Here is a 22714-nt window from a genome sequence, read left to right as displayed (position 1 = left end):
GGTAACGTGACAATGTAGTGCGATGATAACAAATTTTTGTGTAAATCATTCATTAAACAATTCTTACAAAATTGTGGCGTTAAATTGAATGCCACAATTTATGTATTTAACAGTATTGTGAAAATTTAATGCTGACCTCTTTGTAACACCATGGTTTGTTCTCTGTCTGTATAAGCTTCGCGTTGCCTATACAGCGAGTTTCACTTACTGCCCCCTGGAGAAAACAGGTGGTACTCCAAGCTTGAATTGCTCAGATAAAAGGAATATTTCCTATTACAGTCCGGGGACATGATTAATTGCGTAAATTTTTTAACGCGTTATTTATTTATATAATTAATCGCACCGAATGAACGTGTTAAATCAACAGCCCTACTAAAAATAAATCCAAATGCATTGTAAAAGATAAAGGACAGGCAAGGAGGAGGCGGGAACCGGCTGAACAGTAAATATAAATTTAATATAAACTCAATATAAAAACATAAAACAAACACTAACATACATGCAGCGTGGCCACGTGCATCTCTCTCTCTTGAACTGGCACCTCTGGCTAGTTTTTATCCCTCTCCCGGCTGATTAGCCTGATTCAGGGCCAGCTGTGTGTCCTCATGGGCCGGCCCCGCCCTCCTCCTCGTCACACTCCTCCATCACCCATCTTAGGCCAGGGAAACCCCCAGCATGACACACTCCCCTCCCCTCCCTTCCTGGAGGGGGGGCGTTGCCCTTCCGGCCATGCCTGCCGGCAGATCTTCCCCACCTTTTGGATCCCTGGGAGACGAGGGGAGGGAAGGGGGAGAGGGAAAGATCGAGGCGGAGCGACAGAGAGAGAGAGAGAGGAGAGAGAAACTTGTTCGCCGGCTCCCGAACGCGCAGTCGCCCGGTCCTCAACCGCTCCTCCGCCCTCTGGCGGATGCCAGCTCACTCCTCCCCGCAACGAACAGCAGCGAGTCCTCCTCCCCTTCTTCGGCGGACAGCAGCGGTTCCTCCGGCTCTTGACGGCTGGCAGCGACCCCTCCATCCCCAAGCAGATGGCCGCGGCTGCTCCCCTGGCGGATGGTAGCGGCGAGGCCTCCACGACAGTGCATCCCTGCTCCCTCCCAGGTTTCAGAACCAATGTAACCAATGTAACAGCCCATGTGTCTTCACGGGCCAGCCCCGCCCTCCTCCTTGTCACATGCCCATCTTGTGATAAAATATAAGATCAACAAGCCATCAGAATACATAGTAGGTGGCTACATCTACTGGCTCTTACTGGCATGACATGGTTTTCATGTTTACATTTTGTTCACCAGATTGCAGCAATCTGCCATAATTTTTTTTCATATTTTCATATTTTCTTCATGTTTCAACTTATAGAATTGTATGTTCTGATTTTTTTTTCTTATTTGTATATTAATTAATCTAAATTAATGGTAAAATTTAGAAATGTACATGTAAATTGACTCCAGCCAGGTCTCTTAAGTAACCAAATTGGCCCGGTTGCTAGGGAGGGTAGAGTCACATGGGGTAACCTCCTCGTGGTTGTGATTAGGGGTTCTCGCTCTCAATGGGGTGCATGGTAAGTTGTGCGTGGATCGCGGAGAGTAGCATGAGCCTCCACATGCTGTGAGTCTCTGCGGTGGCACAATGAGCCATGTGATAAGATGCGCGGATTGACGGTCTCGGAAGGGGAGGCAACTGAGACTTGTCCTCCGCCACCCAGATTGAGGTGAGTAACCGCTCCACCACAAGGACCTAGTAAGCAGTGGGAACTGGGCATTCCAAAATTGGGGAGAAAAGGGGATAAAAAATTTGTATAATAATTTACATGTAAATAAGATAAAAAAAACATTGCATAAAATCCCAAAAGAAATGCATAATTTTGTTGTTCTTCAGGGAAGAAGAAATGGTAGCATTATCATCATGAAAAAAAAAAAGGGTTACACATCTGACCCTTCCGGTCAACAATGACCATGAATACCAAAGGGAGGTGCCATATTTCAATACCATAGCAGGGTTAACAGTAACATGACAATATAATAAAACTAACAAAATTGCAAAAATAATTTGTAAAACTACTCTTACATTGTTTTCACATCAATTGAATCCGACAGTTCATAATTTGACAGTAACGTAAAAATATGTGACGATTAAAAACTTCTGTGTAAATTCATCGCGTTGAACACAGTTAATGTAATTTAACTGTTTTATGACAATATAATGAGACAATAACGAACTTCTGTGTAAATTGTTCGTAAAGTCATATTTAGATCAATTTGCATATTGACACATTAGTCCCTCTGAATGTCTAAATACTTTTAATTCCTGCCACATCTTTTAGGGGCCGCTGGGTTTGCCGGGGCCCAGAGGGACAGAAGGATACACAGGATCTGACGGGCTTCCCGGTCTTTCTGGGTTACCAGGTCAATCTGGATCTAAAGGCAGAACAGTGAGTTATTTCAACAAATACAAACGCATGCACAAAGACACAATAGGTGAAAAGTGATCTCTAGATGACAAATAATAGGGATCTTGTCTTAAAAGATAAGAGAGATTGGTGACGTCAGCCAAAAAGGAAAGTCGTTTCAGAGGCGGAGCAAGTTATTAAATTTGGAATTTTTATTTCGAAAAACATGCACTGATTAATCCTTCACAATAAGACCAGAAACATGTATTAAAATAGGAAATAGGAGGGCCTGGTAGCTTAGCGAGTAAAGATGCTGACTACGACATCTGGAGTCGCGAGTTTGAATCCAGGGCGTGCTGAGTGACTCCAAAAGCAACCAAACTGGCCCGGTTGCTAGGGTGGGTAGAGTCACATGGGGTAACCTCCTTGTGGTCGCTATAATGTGGTTCTCACTCTGTGTGGGGCACGTGGTGAGTCATGCGTAGATGCCGCGGTGGATGACGTGGGCCTCCACGCGCTATGTCTCCATGGTAACGCGCTCAACGAGCCACGTGATAAGATGCGTGGATTGACGGTCTCAGACGCGGAGGCAACTGAGATTCGTCCTCCGCCACCCGGATTGAGGCGAGTCACTACGCCACCATGAGGACCTAGAGAGCATTGGGAATTAGACTTTCCAAATTGGGAGAAAAAGGGGAGAAAAACAAAATAGGAAATAGGAAATCAGTTTTGATTTCATGTTGACTTACATGTCGAAGCTAGTGGCGTTTTGGTGGTGCACTGATAAACGTCGGCAGCATCGTTTTTCTCTGTAAGACTGATCTGCATTGGCACGTTCCGTCAGTTACGATAATTTTTTCTATACTGCACATAACGGCCATCTGTTGAATGAATTCACAGTTTTGCAAATCAGTTTTAAGGTGTTTGTGGCTTTTTCTACCAGTAAATATTTGCAGATTGGCCAGATGTTTTGCCATGGTGTAATATTCAGATCTTGCTTTGAGGATTCAATTAAAATCGATTGTCTTTGTATGTGTTTAACAGCTGTGGCTTTGTACGTGATTTCATTGAAATTTTAATGGCAAAGTGTAAATTAATGCTACTCTTTCTTTGCCTGGTACATTCTAGCTTTCATTGCGTTGCATTGCTTTGCCAGCTTGCTTATGTTTGCCTGTTGAGTAAACAGTAATCAGTAAACAGATGTAATTCGTACAGTACTGTCGTTGAAAATATCTCGCAATATTGTTGTTGCATCTTCCATGTTTTTGGGATTTACGGAATCCTCAGAAACGAGCCTAACGGTTAACTTGTGATTAACGGATAAAGATCGCACGGATTCAATCAGTTATGTTTTCTTTTTGTATCTTAAACACACAGTTACGTAAGTCAGTTTGCTGGTGATTTTAAATGTTTGCCGATCGTCCAGATGTTTTGCTGATTCAGCTGAAAGCAGCATTTGGCGCGTTCATGCGTGTCTTTCATTTAGAATGATTTATGCTTTTTTTCCACGCAGCTGTGTATAAATTCTGTACGTTTACTGCAGGAATGAATGTTGAAGGATCATTAGAGCTGCCTTTGGGCGACATTCAATAAAAGGTTATGTGTATGTAGGCGAGTGCCAAATGAGGTGAGATCCAACAATTATACACAAAAAAAAACTGGCAGGAATTTGTGTTGGCATTGTGACACCAGCTGTACATCCATGTGTGCTGAATCATTCTTTTATTTATTTATTTTTTTTTAAATTTTTTTTTTTTTTTATATCAAACCACTTTTACAGCAAACTGTGCTGAAAATGGTTTTGGATTCAGTATAATTTCGCTACAAGATCATATTGCATTTCTGTGGAATATCTTTGATCTTTAGAAAGCTGTTTCTGGACCATACTGAACTCTGATTGGCTGTTGCTTTGATCGATGTGTTTGCAGGGTCAGTGTGGTGATACAGGTCTAGAGGGGAGGGCGGGACTTCCTGGTCCACGTGGTGAGCTCGGGCTTCCTGGTGTCGTTGGAGAGAGAGGACCAGAGGGGCTAAAGGTCATTTTGTCCTCTCTAATTTACTTCTATTCTACCTCAATGGCTATTTGGTACTTTTCTGAACACAATGTACATGCTTACACAAAACTGAAAAAAAAAAAATGCAAAGTATCAGTTTTTATTACTGAGATGATAACTGCAGTCAACAAGCAATGTGATGATACATTGTTGCGCACTGCATGCTGTTTCACTTAAAAATGAGTAGGCAGTGCACAGTATATACTGAAAATTATTCCAATAATATTCCAGTATTTCATTTCAATAATAGCCGACCTCTTAACCAGTAGTCCCCTTCTCATCCTGACCCTGACCTCTGTGGTGTCTGCAGGGTGAGATGGGTTTACCGGGTGACAGAGGACCAGTGGGCGTAAAAGGGATGGAGGGGGCGACCGGAGACCAAGGCACAAAAGGAGAGCAAGGTGCCAAAGGAGAGCCAGTGAGTGTCATAATTTCACAAATGTGTGTATACTCAACCTCCCATCAACCACCTCTCTGTCAGTCACATTGATTTACTGTGTATTTCCATGGTTGTGTGGACATGTAATACCATGGTATTCTCTTGGAGTGCCAAATATGTGTGGCAAATATTCAGCCGGTACTGCAGTAGGGTTGGGCAATATATTGAACATTGACAACATATTTCACAAATGTATCTGTCAACTTAATAAATCTTGCAAGCGTTTTATTGCATTAAAGGAATATTCTGAGTTCAATACAAGTTAAGCTCAATCGACAGCATTTGTGGCATAATATTGATTACCACAAAAATGTATCGTCCCTCCTTTTCTTTAAAAAAGCAAAAATCGAGGTACATTGAGGCACTTACAATGGGCATGAATGGGGCCAAATTCTGGAGGGTTTAAACACGGAAATGTGAAGCTTATAATTTTATAAAAGCACTTAAATGTTAAATGTAAACTCTTACAATTGATGCATCTAAATATGCATTCTTCCCAACTATATAGTATGACAAAAAGAGTTGCCAATGGTGTAGTTTGTCTGAATCCTCAATAGACATGAAACAGTAAGCTAAAAATACCCAGATGACCTGGTATTTCTGGCGAGACTCTGAAGTGCAGATCAGCTGAACACTTTATTATCTCATAATCCTTCAGAGTTTAGGAGGTCACGTTCGAATGCTAGATTTTATTTTTCTCCCCAATATGAAATGCCCAATTCCCAATGTGCTCTAATTCCTTGTGGTGGCGTAGTGTCTCACCTCAATCCGGGTGGCAGAGGATGAATCTCAGCTGCCTCAACATTTGAGACCGTCAATTCCCGCATCTTATCACGTGGCTTGTTGAGCGTGTTACCGCGGAGATGTAGCACATGTTGAGGCTTCACGCTATTGTCCGCGGCATCCACGCACAACTCGCCACGCAAGAACCACATTATAGCGACCACAAGGAGGTTACCCCATGTGACTCTAACCTCCCTAGCAACTGGGCCAATTTGGTTGCTTAGGTGACCTGGCTGGAGTCACTCTGGATTCAAACTCGTGACTCCAGGCGTGGTAGTCAGCGTCTTTATTCGCTGAGCTACTCAGGCCACCTCGAATGCTAGATTAAAAAAAAACAGCGGAGAACCGTGAGTCAGATGGCTCTTTTTAACTGTAAGTGCTAAATGTAAGGGATAATGTACAGTTAGCCAGTTGTTATGGCAAAATAAACCCTTACAGGATGATCAGAACCCTGACGCTTATTATACAGCTTACAACCAGATAAATAAATAAATGTACATAATATACTGATTTGCATTGAAATTATGGAATAGCCGAGTTCTGCTGGTGTTTATTTAGTGAAAATAACCGTCTGACTCATTATCCAACTTATTACAAGGCTTCTTGCTAAATAAATAAATAAATGGACATGAAATATTCGAGTTGAAATTATTTTATTAGCTTGTAGAGATCGCACAGTGTTGATTTACAGATATGACATATTCCCCGGATGTGCGGTTGTTACTCAGAATTATCAGACCGCTAGATGGCGCCATTGACCAATCAGAAACGAGTATTCTAGAGACGCGTGTGATAAATACAAAGAACGTTTTTTCTTGTGTTGAAATGGTACTCTGGTGTTTTACAAAACCAGAATCAATTATAAGTAAAAGTAAGTTATTTTTGCAGTTGATGTTATTACATCATATATTCAGGTCACGGGACAATGCCCATGTTCCCGGATGAAGTATGTCTGGAATCTATTCTATACTACTGACCTGAAAACCTAAAAAAACGTGCTGTTTTACAGGCCAAGAAATGCGTCATTAATCAAATACAGTGCATACCTGTACAGTAAACTATTTCAGACGCAGGGAATGGCTCGTTAGATGGCGCACGCCCTTCAGCTGTCACAGAAATACATATTAATATAATTCCACTTTTATATTATTTCAGAAGTATGTGTAACCCAAGTAATGTAATTAACTTTGTAACTGAAACTGAGTAACTGTAATTTGTGTAATCGCACGAATTTAAACTGTAATTGGTTACACTACTTTTTGGCCAAAATATAATTTGATTACTTTTTACTTTGGAATTAGATTACTTTGCTCATGACAAAAATGGTGTTTCGAGTTGGAAAGATAGATTAATTTCTGTGACTTTGTTCAAACTGTTATTTTCAATGAGTCAATTCAAAACTATGATTCAAAGAGTCATTTGAGGAGGCATTACTGTATATTACATTCATACATACTCATTGATTCATTCACTATTTCATGTGGTTTTTGCTGTTCCCTCCAGCTTAGACCACTATGAATTTCCATGCCAACCCAGTCTGGTTTTCGCTGGTCTGGTGCTGAAACTGCATGGTCTTTGTCATGATGCTGGTTAACCTAGTTAAGAAGCCTGAAGCATCCCATGATGAAGACCAACATTCTAAACACAAGACATAAAAACAAAATGGATTTGAGTCGAATACGCCAAAAAAAAAAAAAAAGTGGTATTGGATAATAACTGATTCTGTCCTTGTGGTAGGAGTTTTCTAAATCCAGGTGCTCTTTCTTGGACTGAAAGCAGGCCTGGTCTTGGATTAAAATGTCCAGTGAACCTCATACGACTGAGTTTTGTTGCTCCTCTTGTCCACCTCTTGAAGTATCTTACTGCACCAAACGTGACCGTTCACACTTCTGCTAAGGCGTGAGGAAGATGTAAATTAATTGCAAAGGCATTCCTTAGACTTTTCCAGACAGACGAGAAAGGATCTGACCAAGAGGGGTTATGTAAGTGCCCGGGAAGTCTTGAGGAATGTAAGGAGATAATTTGGGTAAACATGGGACCAGCGAGGTGCTCCATTTTCTTATATAACTCTGGAAAAGACAATAAAGCCCAAACAGAACTGGCATTCCAAGCGTACAGGGAGGGAATATCACCTTACAGCCCTTGAGTGAGTGGACTGTGCGTGTGCCAGACTGGAGTGGAGGGATTGTAGATGTTAACATACAGTAGAATTCCCTCTTAAAGACATAATTCAGATGGAAGCGATCCATAGTGTGTGTTTGTGTCTGTACAGAAGGTTAAATCATGTTGAAAAGGCAAAGAGAAATATGACAGAACCTCCTGGTGTGTGTTGAGGCATTAAATGGGCCATAGAGTGTCTAGGAATACAGAAGATGCAGGAAGTTGTCTTTAGGCTGGATTATGGTCTGGATCTTGACCTACTTTTTCTGATTGACTACTTTGAGGGAACGTCAGTCATGTTGGCGTGTGCTATTTCCTGCAGGGTGTGCTGGGAGATGCCGGTATGAGAGGACTCCAGGGTTTTCCAGGACCAAAGGTTAGTATTCAATTCCTGCGATACCCTTCAGTCACATCTGAAATGTGCAAGGCCAGATTCTTAGACTGGTTTGCAACAGGGTGAAGAGTTGCCCAGATGCTATTTAAATAGGCACTGCTGATATGAAAACATTTACAGTAAGGAACATCATCCAGTATAGAACATAAAACATGGCAAAGAAGATATACGTTCATCAAGGACTATTGAGTGCACTCAGATAAACTCCAGCCACTTATGTTTAATATTCGTGTACACTGCTGTGCTCGTTTCAAATGTGTGTTCACAAACACAAGACCATGCTCCTCCTACTGGCAAACGTACAAATTGCCATTTTCAGTCAACATCTAAAAATGTATTTGTTTTTTAATATCAATTCTGGAATCTGGTTATTAAATGGATCTTTTTGCTGTGTTTCAGGGACCAAATGGAGATCTGGGGCTGACCGGTATTCCTGGACCCAAAGGCCCAGTTGGTGTTCTGGTGAGTCTCGCCCTGTCTCCACAACCCCCTCTCTCCTTTTATCTCTTTGTCTCATCACTTCTCTATCTTGTCTCATCACCTGTTGTCTCTTTTTGGCCCTCTCCTCTTTGATCTCCTCGTCTTGTATCTTCTCCTCATTGTCTCATCTCTTCTCCTTCTCTTCTCGTCTTCTCATTCCTCTCGTCTTTTATTGCCTCTTCTTGTCTCGTTTTGCCTCTTCTACTTGTATCATCTCATCCTTCTCGTCTCATATTGTCTCATCTCTTTCTCGTCTCTTTTCAGCCCTCTCTTTCATTTCTTTTTTCCATTTCCTCTCCTCTTGTCTCGTATCATCTTATCTCTTCTAATCTCTTTCTTGTCTCTTTTCTGCCCTCTCCTCTTTGATCTCCTCATCGTCTCATCTCTTCTCCTTCTCTTCTCATCTTGTCTCATTCCTCTCTTCTTTTATTGCCTCTTCTTGTCTCGTCTTGTCTATTTGTTTCCCATCTCATCTTGTCTCATATCATCTCATCTCTGCTCATCTCTTTCTCGTCTCTTTTCAGTCCTCTCTTCTTTCCTTTCTTCCGTCTCTTTTCATCTCATCTCATCTTTCTTTTCTCTTTTTGGCCCTCTCCTCATCTTGTATCTCCTCCTCATTGTCTCGTCCTGTCTCATCTCTTCTCCTCTTCTCGTCTTGTCTCGTTTCTCTGTCTTTTATTGCCTCTTCATCTCATTTCGTCTCTTCTCTTCTTTTCATCTCGTCACTTCCTCATCTAATTTTGTCTCATCGAATCTCTTTCTCATCTCTTCTCATCACATTTCATATCGTCTTATCTCATCTCATCGTCTCATCTTCTTCCACTCTTGTTTCTTCTCTTCTATCTCTTCACGTCTCATATTGTCTCTTCTCATCTTGTCTCATGTCATCTCATCTATTTCTAATTTAGTTTCAGCCCTTTTTTTGTTTCTTCTCTTTCGTCTCTTCTCATCTTGTCTTGTCTCATCTTTTCCTGTCTCTTTTCGGTCCTCTTTTCTTTTTTCTTCTCTTCTGTCTCTTCACATCTTGTCTTGTTTCATTTCTTGTCTCATATCATCTCGTCTCATCTCATCTGTTTCTCCTCATTGTCTCATCTGTTGTCCCTTTTAGGCCATCTTCTTTTTCTTATCTTCCATTTTTTTTTCATCTCGTATCATTTCATTTCATCTCATCTCCTTCTCATCTCTTTTCGGCCCTTTTTTTGTTTCTTCTTTTTCGTTTCTTCTCATCTTGTCATCTTTTCCTGTCTCTTTTCGGCCCTCTCTTCACATCTTGTCTTGTCTCATTTCTTGTCTCATATCATCTCGTCTCATTTCATCTGTTTCTCCCTCTCATTTTGTCTTGTCTCTTGTCTCTTTTAGGCCATCATCTTTTTCTTATCTTCCATCTTTTATCATCTCATCTCTTTCTCGTCCCTTTTCGTCCTTCTCTTTGATTTTTTCTTTTCCATTTATTTCTTATCTCATCTCATCTCATCTTGTCTCATCTCTTCTCTTTCCTGAGATGAGACAAGAAGAGATAAGAAATATTTTTTGTCCCACTTTCCTTTCATTTTTTCTCTTCTCACCTTGTCTTCTCTCATCTCATCTTTCTCTCTCGTCTCTTTTCAGCCCTCTCTTCTTTTGTTTCTTCTCTTCCTTTTCTTCTCATCACAATTTGTATCGTCTCGTCTCATCTCATCTCTTTCTTGTCTCGTTTTCTTCCACTCTTGTTTCTTCTCTTCACGTCTCATATTGTCTCATCTCTTTCTTGTCTCTTTTCATCCCTTTCTTTTTTATTTCTTTCCTTTGCTCCTCTTGCATGAATGACTTTCTCCCTTCACTGCTCATCTTGTCTCATGTAATCTCACCTCTTTCTTGTCTCTTTCAGCCCTTCTTTTGTTTCTTTTCTTCCGTTTCTTGTCGTCTCATCTCATCTTGTCTCATATAATATCATCTCTTTCCTGTCGTATTTTGGCCCTCTCTTTTTTATTCTCTTCTGCCTCTTCACATCTTGTCTTGTCTCATTTCTTGTCTCATATCATCTCGTCTCATCTGTTACTCCTAAGTTTTTCTCTTCTCATCTCGTTTCATCTCATCTCTTTCTCATCCCTTTTCATCCATTTATTCTATTTATACTTACCTCATCTCTTTTCAGCCCTCTCTTCTTTTGTTTCCACTCTTTCATCTGATCTCGTCTTGTATCATCTCTTTCTCGTCCCTTTTTTGTCTTTATTTCTTCTCTTCAATCTCTTCTCGTTTCATCTCTTCTCACCTCGTCTCATCCCTTTACTGTCTCTTTTCATCCCTTTTTTGATTGTTCTCTTCCATCTCTTCACATCTCATCTTATTTCTTGTCTCATATAATCTCCTTCTCATTTAATCTCATCTCATGCCATATATCCACCCAGTCCTGTGATGTTGGCACCGATGTGTTGGTGTGTGTTTCAGGGTTTCTCTGGTCCTGTAGGTCCTGTGGGAATGATCGGTCCAGAGGGAAAACCTGTAAGTCACTCTTTTATGATATTTGAATGTTGCGTTTCATTATTGTGTTTATTAATGAGATGTTTGGTTTGGGTATTGCTTGATTTACAGTCCTGCAAGACAAAAGTCAGATAGTAAAACTGCTTCTGTCATGGTTTTGTTTCTCAGGGTCCCAGAGGACCTAAAGGAAGCCGTGGTGAGATGGTAAGATATGTGCTTTAGTGAATCATGTGATATTTCACAGGGCTGTTCAATCTGCTCTCAGATTAGTTTTTTAAAAGCAAAAACTGCTTAAAGATGAATGATTGAAGATTCATCACACAATTGTTCCACTGCTGAGGACAATATTCCCAAAATAACTACATGTAAAGAGAGAGTTTGAGTCGTGTGTGTGTGTATATAAACTACTCACACTCTTCAAAGACAAAACAGCCCTCACACGGCGAGTATGAGACCCAGTGAAGATAAACATTCACACACATCATTATGTACACTACCAGTCAAACGTTTGGACAACACTTGACTGAATGTATGCTTCTTGTGATCTTAAAAACTTTTTGATCTAAAGGCTTTTGCTAAAATGCTTGAAATTTGTTTCATAGACAAATATAAATTGTGCCTACTTATGACTTAGTTTACAAAACTACAATTTTAATAATAATTTTTTAACTGGTTGAGTTGGAGCAGATAGTGAAGGAAAAGCAGTCAACAAGCGTCCAGATATGTGCACGAGTCATGAGAGTGTGCAGAGTTGTAATCTATACAAAATGCAACTTAACTTTTATTACAAAATGAGGAAAATCGTAATAATAAAGAATGAGTGTCGGGGGGCCTGGGTAGAGTATTGACGCTGACTACCACCCCTAGAGTCGCGAGTTCGAATCTCCTAAGCAACCAAATTGGCCCGGTTGCTAGAGTGGGTAGAGTCACATGGGGTAACCTCCTCGTGGTCGCTATAATGTGGTTCTCGCTCTCGGTGGGGCACGTGGTGAGTTGTGCTTGGATGCCGTGGAGAATAGCGTGAAGCCTTCACACGCGCTATGTCACCGTGGTAACGCACTCAAAAAGCCACGTGATAAGATGCGCGGATTGACGGTCTCAGACGCGGAGGCAACTGAGATTCGTCCTCCGCCACCCGGATTGAGGCGAGTCACTACGCCATCACGAGGACTTAGAGTGCATTGGGAATTGGGCATTCCAAATTGGGGAGAAAAGGGGAGAAAATCAAAAAAAAAAAAGAAAAAAAGAATGAGTGTCGAAACTTTTGTGAGGAGATAACAGAGACAGGATCTGCTGGGTGCAGTACACACTCTGACCTCTGGGGGCGATAACACTTCATACAAACTATCTGCAAAGATTCTTTCCTCAGAGCTCAAACACGATTGCCAAGTATTTTCTCTTTGTTCAAGCTTTTAAATCAAGTGGACTTTCACAAAAACCCCAAATGACTTTGGATAATGTTCATTTATTGTGGCAGTTTACGTAAAGTCATCCCAATTATAATGCTGCTTTATTTATTGACCAAGTTGGTGTAGAGACTTGGCATTTTCCCAACCGCAAAGACAATAATCCCATTCAAATACACTTTCACATTAAGCCTAATCAGACTGACCTCAGTCAGAGTGCTGTGTTCAAACATCCGAGCTAGAAACTGAAATGTTGTAGGTTCAAACCCCATGAACGACTTCAAGGGAACTGAACCTGTAGTAAAAACGTTCACTTTAAGTTGCTTTGGATGAGTGATTGTAAACGTATGACATTCAGATGATTAAAACCTCTGATTTGTTGTTTTCAGGGGCCGCAGGGGCCACAGGGCAGTCCAGGGCCACAGGTATGTTATACTAAATCAATATACTGTTATATACTTTATATATTTAGTTTATTCTGTTGTAATGATGCCAACATGCCCTAATAGTGTTAATCCTAAAGAATATTATAGAGTCTTGAAGGTGGACTCTTTGGATTTGGGCCAGTAAGAAACCCTAGCAACTGCATTGTAATGTATTAAAAATTTAGACCACCTTAGCAACCTCATAGCAACACCCTGGCAACCACCCTAGAATTGTGGTGTTGGGTTTTACACAGGCAAACATTTACAAATCTAGTTAATAGTGCTAATGGCCCAGACTGGTTATGTAGCTTTTATAATTAACGCAGTGCAGTTTGATTGAGATATAATGAAATATGAATGTTTATAGTGATGTGAGATGCAGTGGAATCGTGTTCTTGTTTTCTGTGTTTTTCTGTCAGGGGCCTCCAGGTTCACCCGGCCCATCGGTAAGACATCTTTACAATTAATGTAGCTGATCTGACCAATTTTAAAATACTGCTTTTAAATTTGCTGACAAAAAATTAGAACTGTTCCATTTTCATAATTTGCTCATTTATGATCACAACAATCATATTTAGAACCAGTAAAAAGATCAAAAAGATCACATAGCCATGTGATATATCATTGGAAAGGTCTTGATTAGTAGAATACAACGAGCAAAATAGTTTCGCTCAGAGACCAAACTACAGTGAGTTTAAGTGTGTGAAATCCACATGTATAATAAACGGATAAACAAAACATTCATCAGATTTTGCTTGATTACTTCATGAAAAATAAACATGATGTAGAAAATGGCATATCGCAACCAACAGTAGACGATTCTGAATCAAACAAGCCCACACTCAACGTAATATAATGTGTAGATCCTGAAATATTCCTCAAAAAGTGTCATGACAAACTATGGTGGCTAATCACTAATAGGGGTGTAAATTGCAAGTTTCATCATGATACAATCTTGTATCGATTCTCTTTGCCAGCGATCCAATGTTTCCCAACACCTCAAAGTCTGCCGCAATGCAATTTCGATTCGATTCAGGGGTCCGCGATCGATATTAGTATATCATGTGCCTATTTTACACAATCAATTACATTTCTAATCTCACAAATGCAACCAAAATATCATTTGAATATCTTATTGAGCTCTCTAATTTGTCATCTCTACAACTGTCAAGCAAGTTTTCTTGGCTACAACTTTCACAGTTGTTTTGAAAAAATCCTGTTACAGTTTACTGTGATAAATGTTGGTAAGGGTGTTGATATGAAGATGTGAGTCTTGTAATTGATGTTGGTGTAGGGCAGGTGTTTTCTCTTTCCCTCGTCAGTGTTGTTCAGAATATCACGGCTGTTCAGCCGTTTGACATGGTTGAATTGCTCCATAGTGCATTAAAGTAGAAAATAGTCATGTAGAATTTAAATGCACCACGATATCGAGTGAAGCCCGATTTAGTCGCGCATGTGATCGGCTCTGCACTATCCTGTCACCGGAGCTCGCAGCCCTGTTGGCCCGTGCACGCGGATAGACCAAAACGCAACTTCACTCACTCCGCGCACATCTGTGTCCCATATGAGAAGCATATTTAGTGCTTATAAAGCGAGATGAATATCATAAGGTTGCTGCATCGCCTCACGGAAATGCATATGGACATGGCTGGCATGAGAATGTCAAAATAAAGGTGCATCTAAAAAAAAATAGACATGGATGTTTACCCGCTGAATCGATGACATCACATCGTTGGTGATCGGATAGATGGATCGTTACACCCCTTATCACACTTTTGGCAACTACTATTTGAAGAGTTTATTCAGAAAATATTTTTGTTCTTATTTCAGAGGGTTTTCTATCAAATTAATCCATGCAATTAACCCAACTTATTTTTTTCTAAAAGTTATGAGCATTTGTTTTCTGTTTGCCCTTTAGAAGGGAAATCTTTGACAAATGCTTTCTGGGTATTGCCTTATTGCATGCCATTTTAAATAAACATGAACTCTGTAAACATAAACTTCAAGGACACTATTCATTGTGGTTTGATGGTTTGTTTGTCTTTTTCTCGACCCACAGATACGCATCAATGTGAATGTTGCCAGTCTTCATCTGGAGGTAAAATACTGCGCTGGATGTTAACAGCATCTTAACATGCAACTCATCCACATCATAATATTTAAGTTGCTTCAACTGATTAACTAAAAAATACTATTCAAACTTTAACATGATCTCGTAAGCCTACAGAGTACATGTGCCTTACTATATCACAAGTGAGCAACAAAGCTAGATTGCTCGCATTATGATAAAACAAATTGCATATGTTTTCCTGGAAGAGTTTGAGGAAAACTAACAAAAGAATATAGCTGCAAGCAGCAATTGTAGGGGTCAAAGCAATTTGACAAAAAAAGTATTTTCATTATTAAGTACACTAGATTTTTTGTCAGGTATGGTGTTTGCGGACTTGTATATGGAGATAACGCACATTTCCGTATTAAATTTAAACGTGTGGAACTCCTCCTAGATCGTCAGTCGGATTCACATAAATTTTTGTGTGTATCATCTAGAGACCCTTGTGATAAAAAAATGGTCAAATCGTTTAGATGATATAAGACAATGAATGCTTTGTTCATGGCCCAAATTCACTGATCAGCCTATATCTTTGATTTGACTAATTAAAATCTCTTTCAAAAAACTATTATAGACGGAAATGAAATGGATATACATTATAAGGAAATACATGTTTTTTTTCGCAAATTACTTAAAATCTGCTAATTTTTATTTTTGCCCATACGGTTGTGAAGATTTCGGTGAAAACGTAAAATTGCTTATTATAGTGCCACCTGGGTTCGGATATAATAATAATAATAATAATAAGACAAAGAAAATCAGTACAAAAACAGTGAATTAAATAACAAAATTAGCCTTAATAAGTAATGAAGCAACATACAGTAATGAATTACTTTTAGAGTAATGCAATAATGGTAATGCATCAGTTTTTAAAAGTAATGTTTCCTAATGCTATTACCAACATCTTTGCCGTATCAACCAAAAACAAATTAAAAAAAATTGCTTTTGTGTATTTTTAGGATAGATACAGATGCATTTCGGTTTAAAGTGTGATTTTTATTTTTATTTTCTCCCATTTTCTCCCCAATTTGGAATGCCCAATTCCCAATGTGCTCTAGGTCCTCGTGGTGGCGTAGTGACTCGCCACAGTCCGGGTGGCGGAGGACGAATCTCAGTTGCTCCCCGTCTGAGACCATCAATCCGCACATCACGTGGCTTGTTGAGTGCGTTACCACAGAGACGTAGCGCGTGTGGAGGCTTCACGCTATTCTCCGCGGCATCCATGCGCAACTCACCACGCACCACACTGAGAGCGAGAACCACATTATAGCAACCACGAGGAGGTTACCCCATGTGACTCTACCCTCCCTAGCAACCGGGCCAGTTTGGTTGCTAAGGAGACCTGGCTGGAGTCACTCGAACTCGTGACTCCAGGTGTGGTAGTCAGCGTATTTACTCGTTGAGCTACCCAGGCCCCCTAAAGTGTGTATTAACAATAATCAAAACGGATTTAAAATAGTTTTTTTCCCCCTGCACATTTCCAATTTTCCAGCGATTTGGCTGTTCGCTCGTGATCGTGAATGAAGAATAACTAAACTTGATGAGGAAAGAATGTGCTTTCTGCAAAAGCAGAAGATATGAAATAATCTGCCAGAATTCTTTCTTACAATGTTATTTCATTTCATAAAAACAGAAAGATTCGACATTGCAAAATGTCCAAAACAAACAATCCTTAGCAAAGTTCTCTCTTTGAAGCTATATTTATATATCACTAAGCATTTGTGAATCATTTTGACTACAAAAAGTCTTTTTTAAGTCAATAAACGTGTTGTGTGTTCATGTGGTGTGAGACTTTGTGCAATAAAGGATGTCGGATGAAATTGGAACAGGCGTCACTGTCAGCGATTCGCATCTGTGGTGAAGCCTTTGTCATGACATTCGGCCGGGGCTTTTTTTGTGTTAACTCTTTCGTGCGAAGAGTCTGATGTTCTGGTGTCTTCTCTGTTATTCTTCAGAGTTATCAGAACACAGATGGGTCTGTGGCCAGTCAGAACACTGAGATCTTCAAAACTCTGCAGTATCTGAACAGCGTCATTAACAGCATGAAAACACCGCTGGGAACACGAGAAAACCCTGCACGCTTCTGTAAAGATCTGCTCGACTGCCGACACAAGATGACTGATGGTGAGAACAACATCATTCATCCATCCATTCATTGATTCCTTTCTGCAGCTCATTGATATTGTTTGTGGTGTTTGTGTTGATCAGGAATGTTCTGGATTGATCCGAACCTCGGCTGCACATCAGACGCCATCCAGGTGTTCTGTAACTTCACTGCAGGTGGACAGACCTGCTTACGACCGTTTACCACAGATAAGGTACTGTGGTCCACATGCTTTCATGTTTTCTTATCTAATTCAGCGACTTGAGAGACTTGAGTATGCAAATGCTGTTTGGGGCCACTAAACACTCAAATCGGTTTACATCAAAAGTAGAGCTTGTAGAATTTATTGGAAAATATTTTTTGAAAAGTTATTTTTGTACATTTTGCACTTATTTCTGATTAGTTAAATAGGCCTTATTAGGGATGCATATGAACATTTTTGGCCGATACCCATTTTAACAAAAAACGATAGGCCGATACAAATACCTATATTTTGCCACTCACCTTGTTTATTCATCATAGCATGGTTTTACTTAAAAATTACGTACTAAAGTTTTTTTTTTTTTTTTTTTACAGTTCTAACAATATAATAATTAAAGAATTTCTACAGAATATAGATTGATCTGTTGAACACAGACTAACATTTTAAAGAGAGCCACAATAAAAGATAAATAGAAGATAAAAATATTTTAAAAAATACAAAAACGAACTAAATGTGATAACATGGTGACTGAAAACAAGGCTATTTTGTACTTCTAAAACATTGCACTTCTGTTTTTGCGGTTCAAAACAACAGAACTCACATGTTGCACGTACACACTGTATGTGATAGAACATCACAAATTCATACAACGTATTTGTTTGTTAATTCCACGGAAATGTCAAACACATCATGGAAAATCCCCTTTTAAATTCTGTATATAATTTTGTCCTGACCACTAGAGGGTGCCGCTTGCTCACACAGCACTGACTGAAGTGCTGAATGCAGACACTATTTTGAAACAAAGCCTTTTAAGGTTTAGTAATCGTGCAAGACCATATTGCAATTTCAATCTTGATTCAATCAATCATGCAGCAGTAATGGATATCATACCGATGTCTGAGAAGTCAAAGTCTGCTGGTTTCAAAGTGTTTTGGATGGTTTCCCTCATCATGTAGCCTATAGGTAAGTGCTGTTTTTCCACATTAACGTGAGAACAAGAATGAATAAAAATGAAATGTGACATGTTCTTAGGAGTGCCAACCCTTCTACATATTGTGGCTTTTATTATTTCAGGATTTATTAATTATAAATAACCATCGGTTTTTCATATAAGTGTTTTCATGCTTATAACCGAAATGCCGATGGTTTTAATTTGGTCAGTAATTGGCCGACAAATATCGGCAGCCGATATATCGGTACATCCCCAGGCCCCAGGCCCCATGATTAATGCGATGTGGAAAACGCGGAGTCCATTAATGGAAAATTGCATAAAAATGGTATTAGGAGTTAAACGCAGAACTGCACAGAATTTGACAAATTTGGTATGAAATAGATGGTAATTAATCACACTCAAATCGCAGCATGGCCAAGTGTGATTATAGTGTGATTTATATTTAAAAAACAACAACAACAACAAACATTAGAAATTCTAACTGTTACCACAACAAATACGATTACGAGTTTAGAGTGTTTTGGGCCATATTCCATTAGGATTTAATGGTTTGAATTGGTTTTCATTACTGATATTTTGGTCCCTAACGATATCCACAGACAAAACACAGCACCAATAGAAGCCAACACATTGCCAGTAGAAACCCAAAGGGACCATTAGAGTTTCCATTAAAACCAATACAATTCCCATTATAATGATTTAAAAAGATGCTGACTACCACCCCTGGAGTTGCAAGTTCAAATCCAGGGTTTGCTGAGTGAAAAAGGGATCATTTTCCTTTTTTGGGGGGGAGGAGGGGGGATTTTCTCCCCTTTTTCTTCCCAATTTGGAATGCCCAATTCCCAATGTGCTCTAAGTCCGCGTGGTGGTGTAGTGACTCGCCTCAATCCTGGTGGCGGAGGACAAATCTCAGTTGCCTCTGCATCTGAGACCGTCAATCCACACATCTTATCACATGGCTTGTTGAGCGTGTTACCATGGAGACCTAGTGCATGTGGAGGCTTCACGCTATTCTCCGCGGCATCCATGCACAACTCACCACGCGCCCCACCGAGAGCGAGAACCACATTATAGCGACCACGAGGAGATTACCCCATGTGACTCTTCCCACCCTAGCAACCGGGCCAATTTGGTTGCTAAGGAGACCTGGCTGGAGTCACTCAGCAGGCCCTGGATTCGAACTCACAACTCCAGAGGTGGTAGTCAGCGTCAATACTTGTTGAGCTACCAGGCCCCCTGATCATGTTTTGTAAAGGAGTAAATCAAGTTGCAAGCATAAGAAAAAAATCGCAGTATTTTAAAGCTTTGCATACATGTAACGGAGTGGTGGTGGTGTAGTGGACTAAAACACCGAACTGGTAAGCAAACTGCTGGTTTGGTCCCCACAGCCACCACCATTGTGTCCTTGAGCAAGGCACTTAACTCCAGGTTGCTCCAGGGGGATTGTCCCTGTAATAAGGGCACTGTAAGTTGCTTTTGATAAAAGCGTCAGCCAAATGCATACATATAAAAATGTAAATGTAATTCATGTGTTGAGTGTTGAGTCTGGAACTTCATATTAACACAAAATTAATTTGATCTGTATTTTTCTGACTTTCTTTTTTCCAAGCATACACTTTTGGCACTGATTATGCACCTAAACACGGCCAAAAACATTGCAGACCTGTAATCAGCGATATGCAAACACAGAAACGGTTATGAACAGCAAAACTGATTGACCATGCCGAATCAGTCTGTATGTGTAAAAATAAACTATTGCAAAAGTATAAATGACTTGTGTTTGTGGCGAAAATATTTTCCAGAATTAATCTGATATACTTCCCTTTAGTCACGTTCACACTTTTGGCACGACTTTCTCACGCAAAAGCTTTTTGCAAGCACGAGGGGTAAGGCGGTTTCTTGTAACCAATCAATATATCCTCTATATAAAATGTTAATATTAATACACATTATTTTATTGTGTTTGTAAAGTTGAGCCAACACCATTTATTGCTATAAATAGTAATCTCTATCTGGTGATCAAATGTTTCTTCTTGTTGCTGTTCATTATTTTAATTCTATTTTAATAACTTTTCATTATTATTGGCATGGCATTTGTATGGATGGATGGACGTGAAAGTGCAAAAAAAGAAGTCAGAAGAATACAGATCTAATTTACTTTGCGTTAATATTAAGTTCCAGACTCACGGGGGGGACTGGGTAGCTCAGCAAGTAAAGATGTCGGTGTCGTTGCTGCGGTGTTCGATGAGTAACATTGTTCGAATTTTGTTGTATTCACAGACGCCGTTTGATGTCGGAAAAGTCCAGATGAAGTTTTTACATTTGCTGAGCGTCACAGCAACCCAGACCATCTCCATCCACTGCTACAATGACCCGACGACTGTTGTCATGGAGACACCACAGGCCTTGAGGTTCCGGGGTTGGAATGGTCAGGTGTTCTCGGAAAACTCGCCTCTGAAACCTGACGTGGTTTTGGACAACTGTGAGGTGAAAAAGAGTGATCTGAATCCAAATGAAAATTAAATACTTATGTGAATCAGAACTGGGAAAGTGAAAAATCACTTTTTAGAAAGTGATTCATGTTTGGATCACAAATGGTGTGGGACCAGATACACACTACAAGTTCAAATCTTAGGGTTGGGGGTTTGTTCAAATCACTAACAAAAGAAAATCAAAAAACGGGAATACCATAATTGTGCTTGAATGCATCAGTGATTAGACTCATTCTGTTTCCCCTAACAGATCAGTGACGGTCGCTGGCATCAGTCCCACTTCCTGTTTCAAACCCAGGTCACTCAACAGCTTCCCATCGTAGGCATACAAGGTCTTCATCCCTCACATCCCGCAGACCAGCGACATCTGGAAATGGGCCCTGTCTGCTTCCTGTGAGCCTGTGAAATCACTGAAGGACTTTTGCTCTAATGGTCGATCGTGATATCAGGTCGTTTGGTGAACTGGGCTACTACAACACATTCTCGTGTAGGTCCTGTAGGTGGGATGTCTCAAAAACCTTGAGAGGAAACTCCTCGTTTTGAATACGGCTGACTTTAATGGAAGAACAAACGCTGTAAAGAAACAAGGCGAGCTCTTCTAGAGCCAGAGATATCGGCAACATATATCGAGAGACTGTTGTTTTTAATCCGTTGATTATAGTGTGTTGTGGAATACCTGAAATAATATGTGAACGCATTATTTCTAGCAACGCAAACTCGATTTTTATTTGTCATTACATTCCGTAATGTATCAGTGCGCAATTTACAAAGTGCAAGAACATGAACGCAAACACTTCTAGCTATGCAAACTAGATTTTTTGCATCATTATGTTCCAAAATATTTCAGAGCGCAATTCTTAATGTGCAAGTTCATGAACGCAAACACTCCTAGCTACGCAAACAAAATTTTTGCGTCATTACGCTCCGAAATGTGTCAGAGCACAATTCTTAATGTGCAAGTATGTGAACGCAAATGCTTCTACATACGCACCTTCGATTTTTTTTCCGCAATTCACAAAGTGCAAATACGCGAATGCCGCCTTGAGTACTGAGTTTTTTACCGGCACAATAACATTTGTGTACCCATAAATATGTTCAGGGACCGCGTGCTTACAACACGTTGCCCAAGTAATCATGTTTGTGTACTTGTGCAAAGTATGTTTCTGGCCTTAAAAAGTTTTTTGTGTTGTCTTCTTTTGTACATTTGCGTTTGGTTATTTCGATCAGAACAAACCTTATTTATATGAACAGTGTGTTGGTAAGTTATGTTATACATTGGCTTTATATACTTTTTATATTAAGAAGAAAGCTCATTCGTGACCCTTTCAGAGATGTGGCGAGTATGTCACGGATAACCCGAAGAAATCACAGAACACAGAATTTTAGTTACGTCACATTGTGTAATTTGAAATCAGTTGAAAGTTCAATTGAAAGTGTGTGCAGGACATGACAAAAATATGCAAATACACAAGATCTAACAGTTGGAATTAACATGCTTGTAATGAAAATGTGCTCTTGCGAGATAATCGTGGAGTCTCAGTTAGGGTCATGTGTCTTCTTCATGGTGCTGCAGTATTCACCGTTAGTTAGTCGTTTTATTTTTATTTTTTCCCATGTGTATATTTTGATATAAAATGTTTATTTATGTTATAGATTTATGTATTTGTATATAAACACAAATAGGTGAGATTATGTTGTGTTCTGGCAGCTGTGATTGGCCAGATTTAGATCACGTGATCACACTTAGGAAGTATCGCCTGTTAATTTATGATTACAGGAAAGAAATAAAGTCATTAAATATGCTTACACAAATAAAACGAAGACATAAATGTAAATACTACATTTTGACATGAAATAAAATATGTTTTAA

At 39.8% G+C, this 22714-nt stretch overlaps 1 protein-coding gene across 1 annotated transcript in view; it reads left to right on the top strand.

The window, feature by feature from the left end:
- Window positions 1–22714, top strand: part of LOC127418552 (collagen alpha-1(XXIV) chain-like) — a 149145-nt gene extending 126431 nt beyond the window's left edge. Inside the window, exons 47-60 of the mRNA XM_051659129.1 lie at window positions 2318–2425; window positions 4312–4419; window positions 4748–4855; window positions 8142–8195; window positions 8613–8675; window positions 11121–11174; window positions 11322–11357; window positions 12949–12984; window positions 13404–13430; window positions 15044–15082; window positions 17050–17218; window positions 17303–17412; window positions 20633–20839; window positions 21095–22714. Of these exons, the coding sequence (XP_051515089.1) occupies window positions 2318–2425; window positions 4312–4419; window positions 4748–4855; window positions 8142–8195; window positions 8613–8675; window positions 11121–11174; window positions 11322–11357; window positions 12949–12984; window positions 13404–13430; window positions 15044–15082; window positions 17050–17218; window positions 17303–17412; window positions 20633–20839; window positions 21095–21241 (1266 nt within the window). The 3' untranslated portion in view covers window positions 21242–22714. The remainder of the gene's footprint in view (window positions 1–2317; window positions 2426–4311; window positions 4420–4747; window positions 4856–8141; window positions 8196–8612; window positions 8676–11120; window positions 11175–11321; window positions 11358–12948; window positions 12985–13403; window positions 13431–15043; window positions 15083–17049; window positions 17219–17302; window positions 17413–20632; window positions 20840–21094) is intronic.

This window comes from Myxocyprinus asiaticus, chromosome 28 (assembly GCF_019703515.2).
Source record: "Myxocyprinus asiaticus isolate MX2 ecotype Aquarium Trade chromosome 28, UBuf_Myxa_2, whole genome shotgun sequence".
Classification (NCBI taxonomy): Eukaryota; Metazoa; Chordata; class Actinopteri; order Cypriniformes; family Catostomidae; genus Myxocyprinus; species Myxocyprinus asiaticus.
This window is presented reverse-complemented; position numbering and strand designations above follow the sequence as displayed.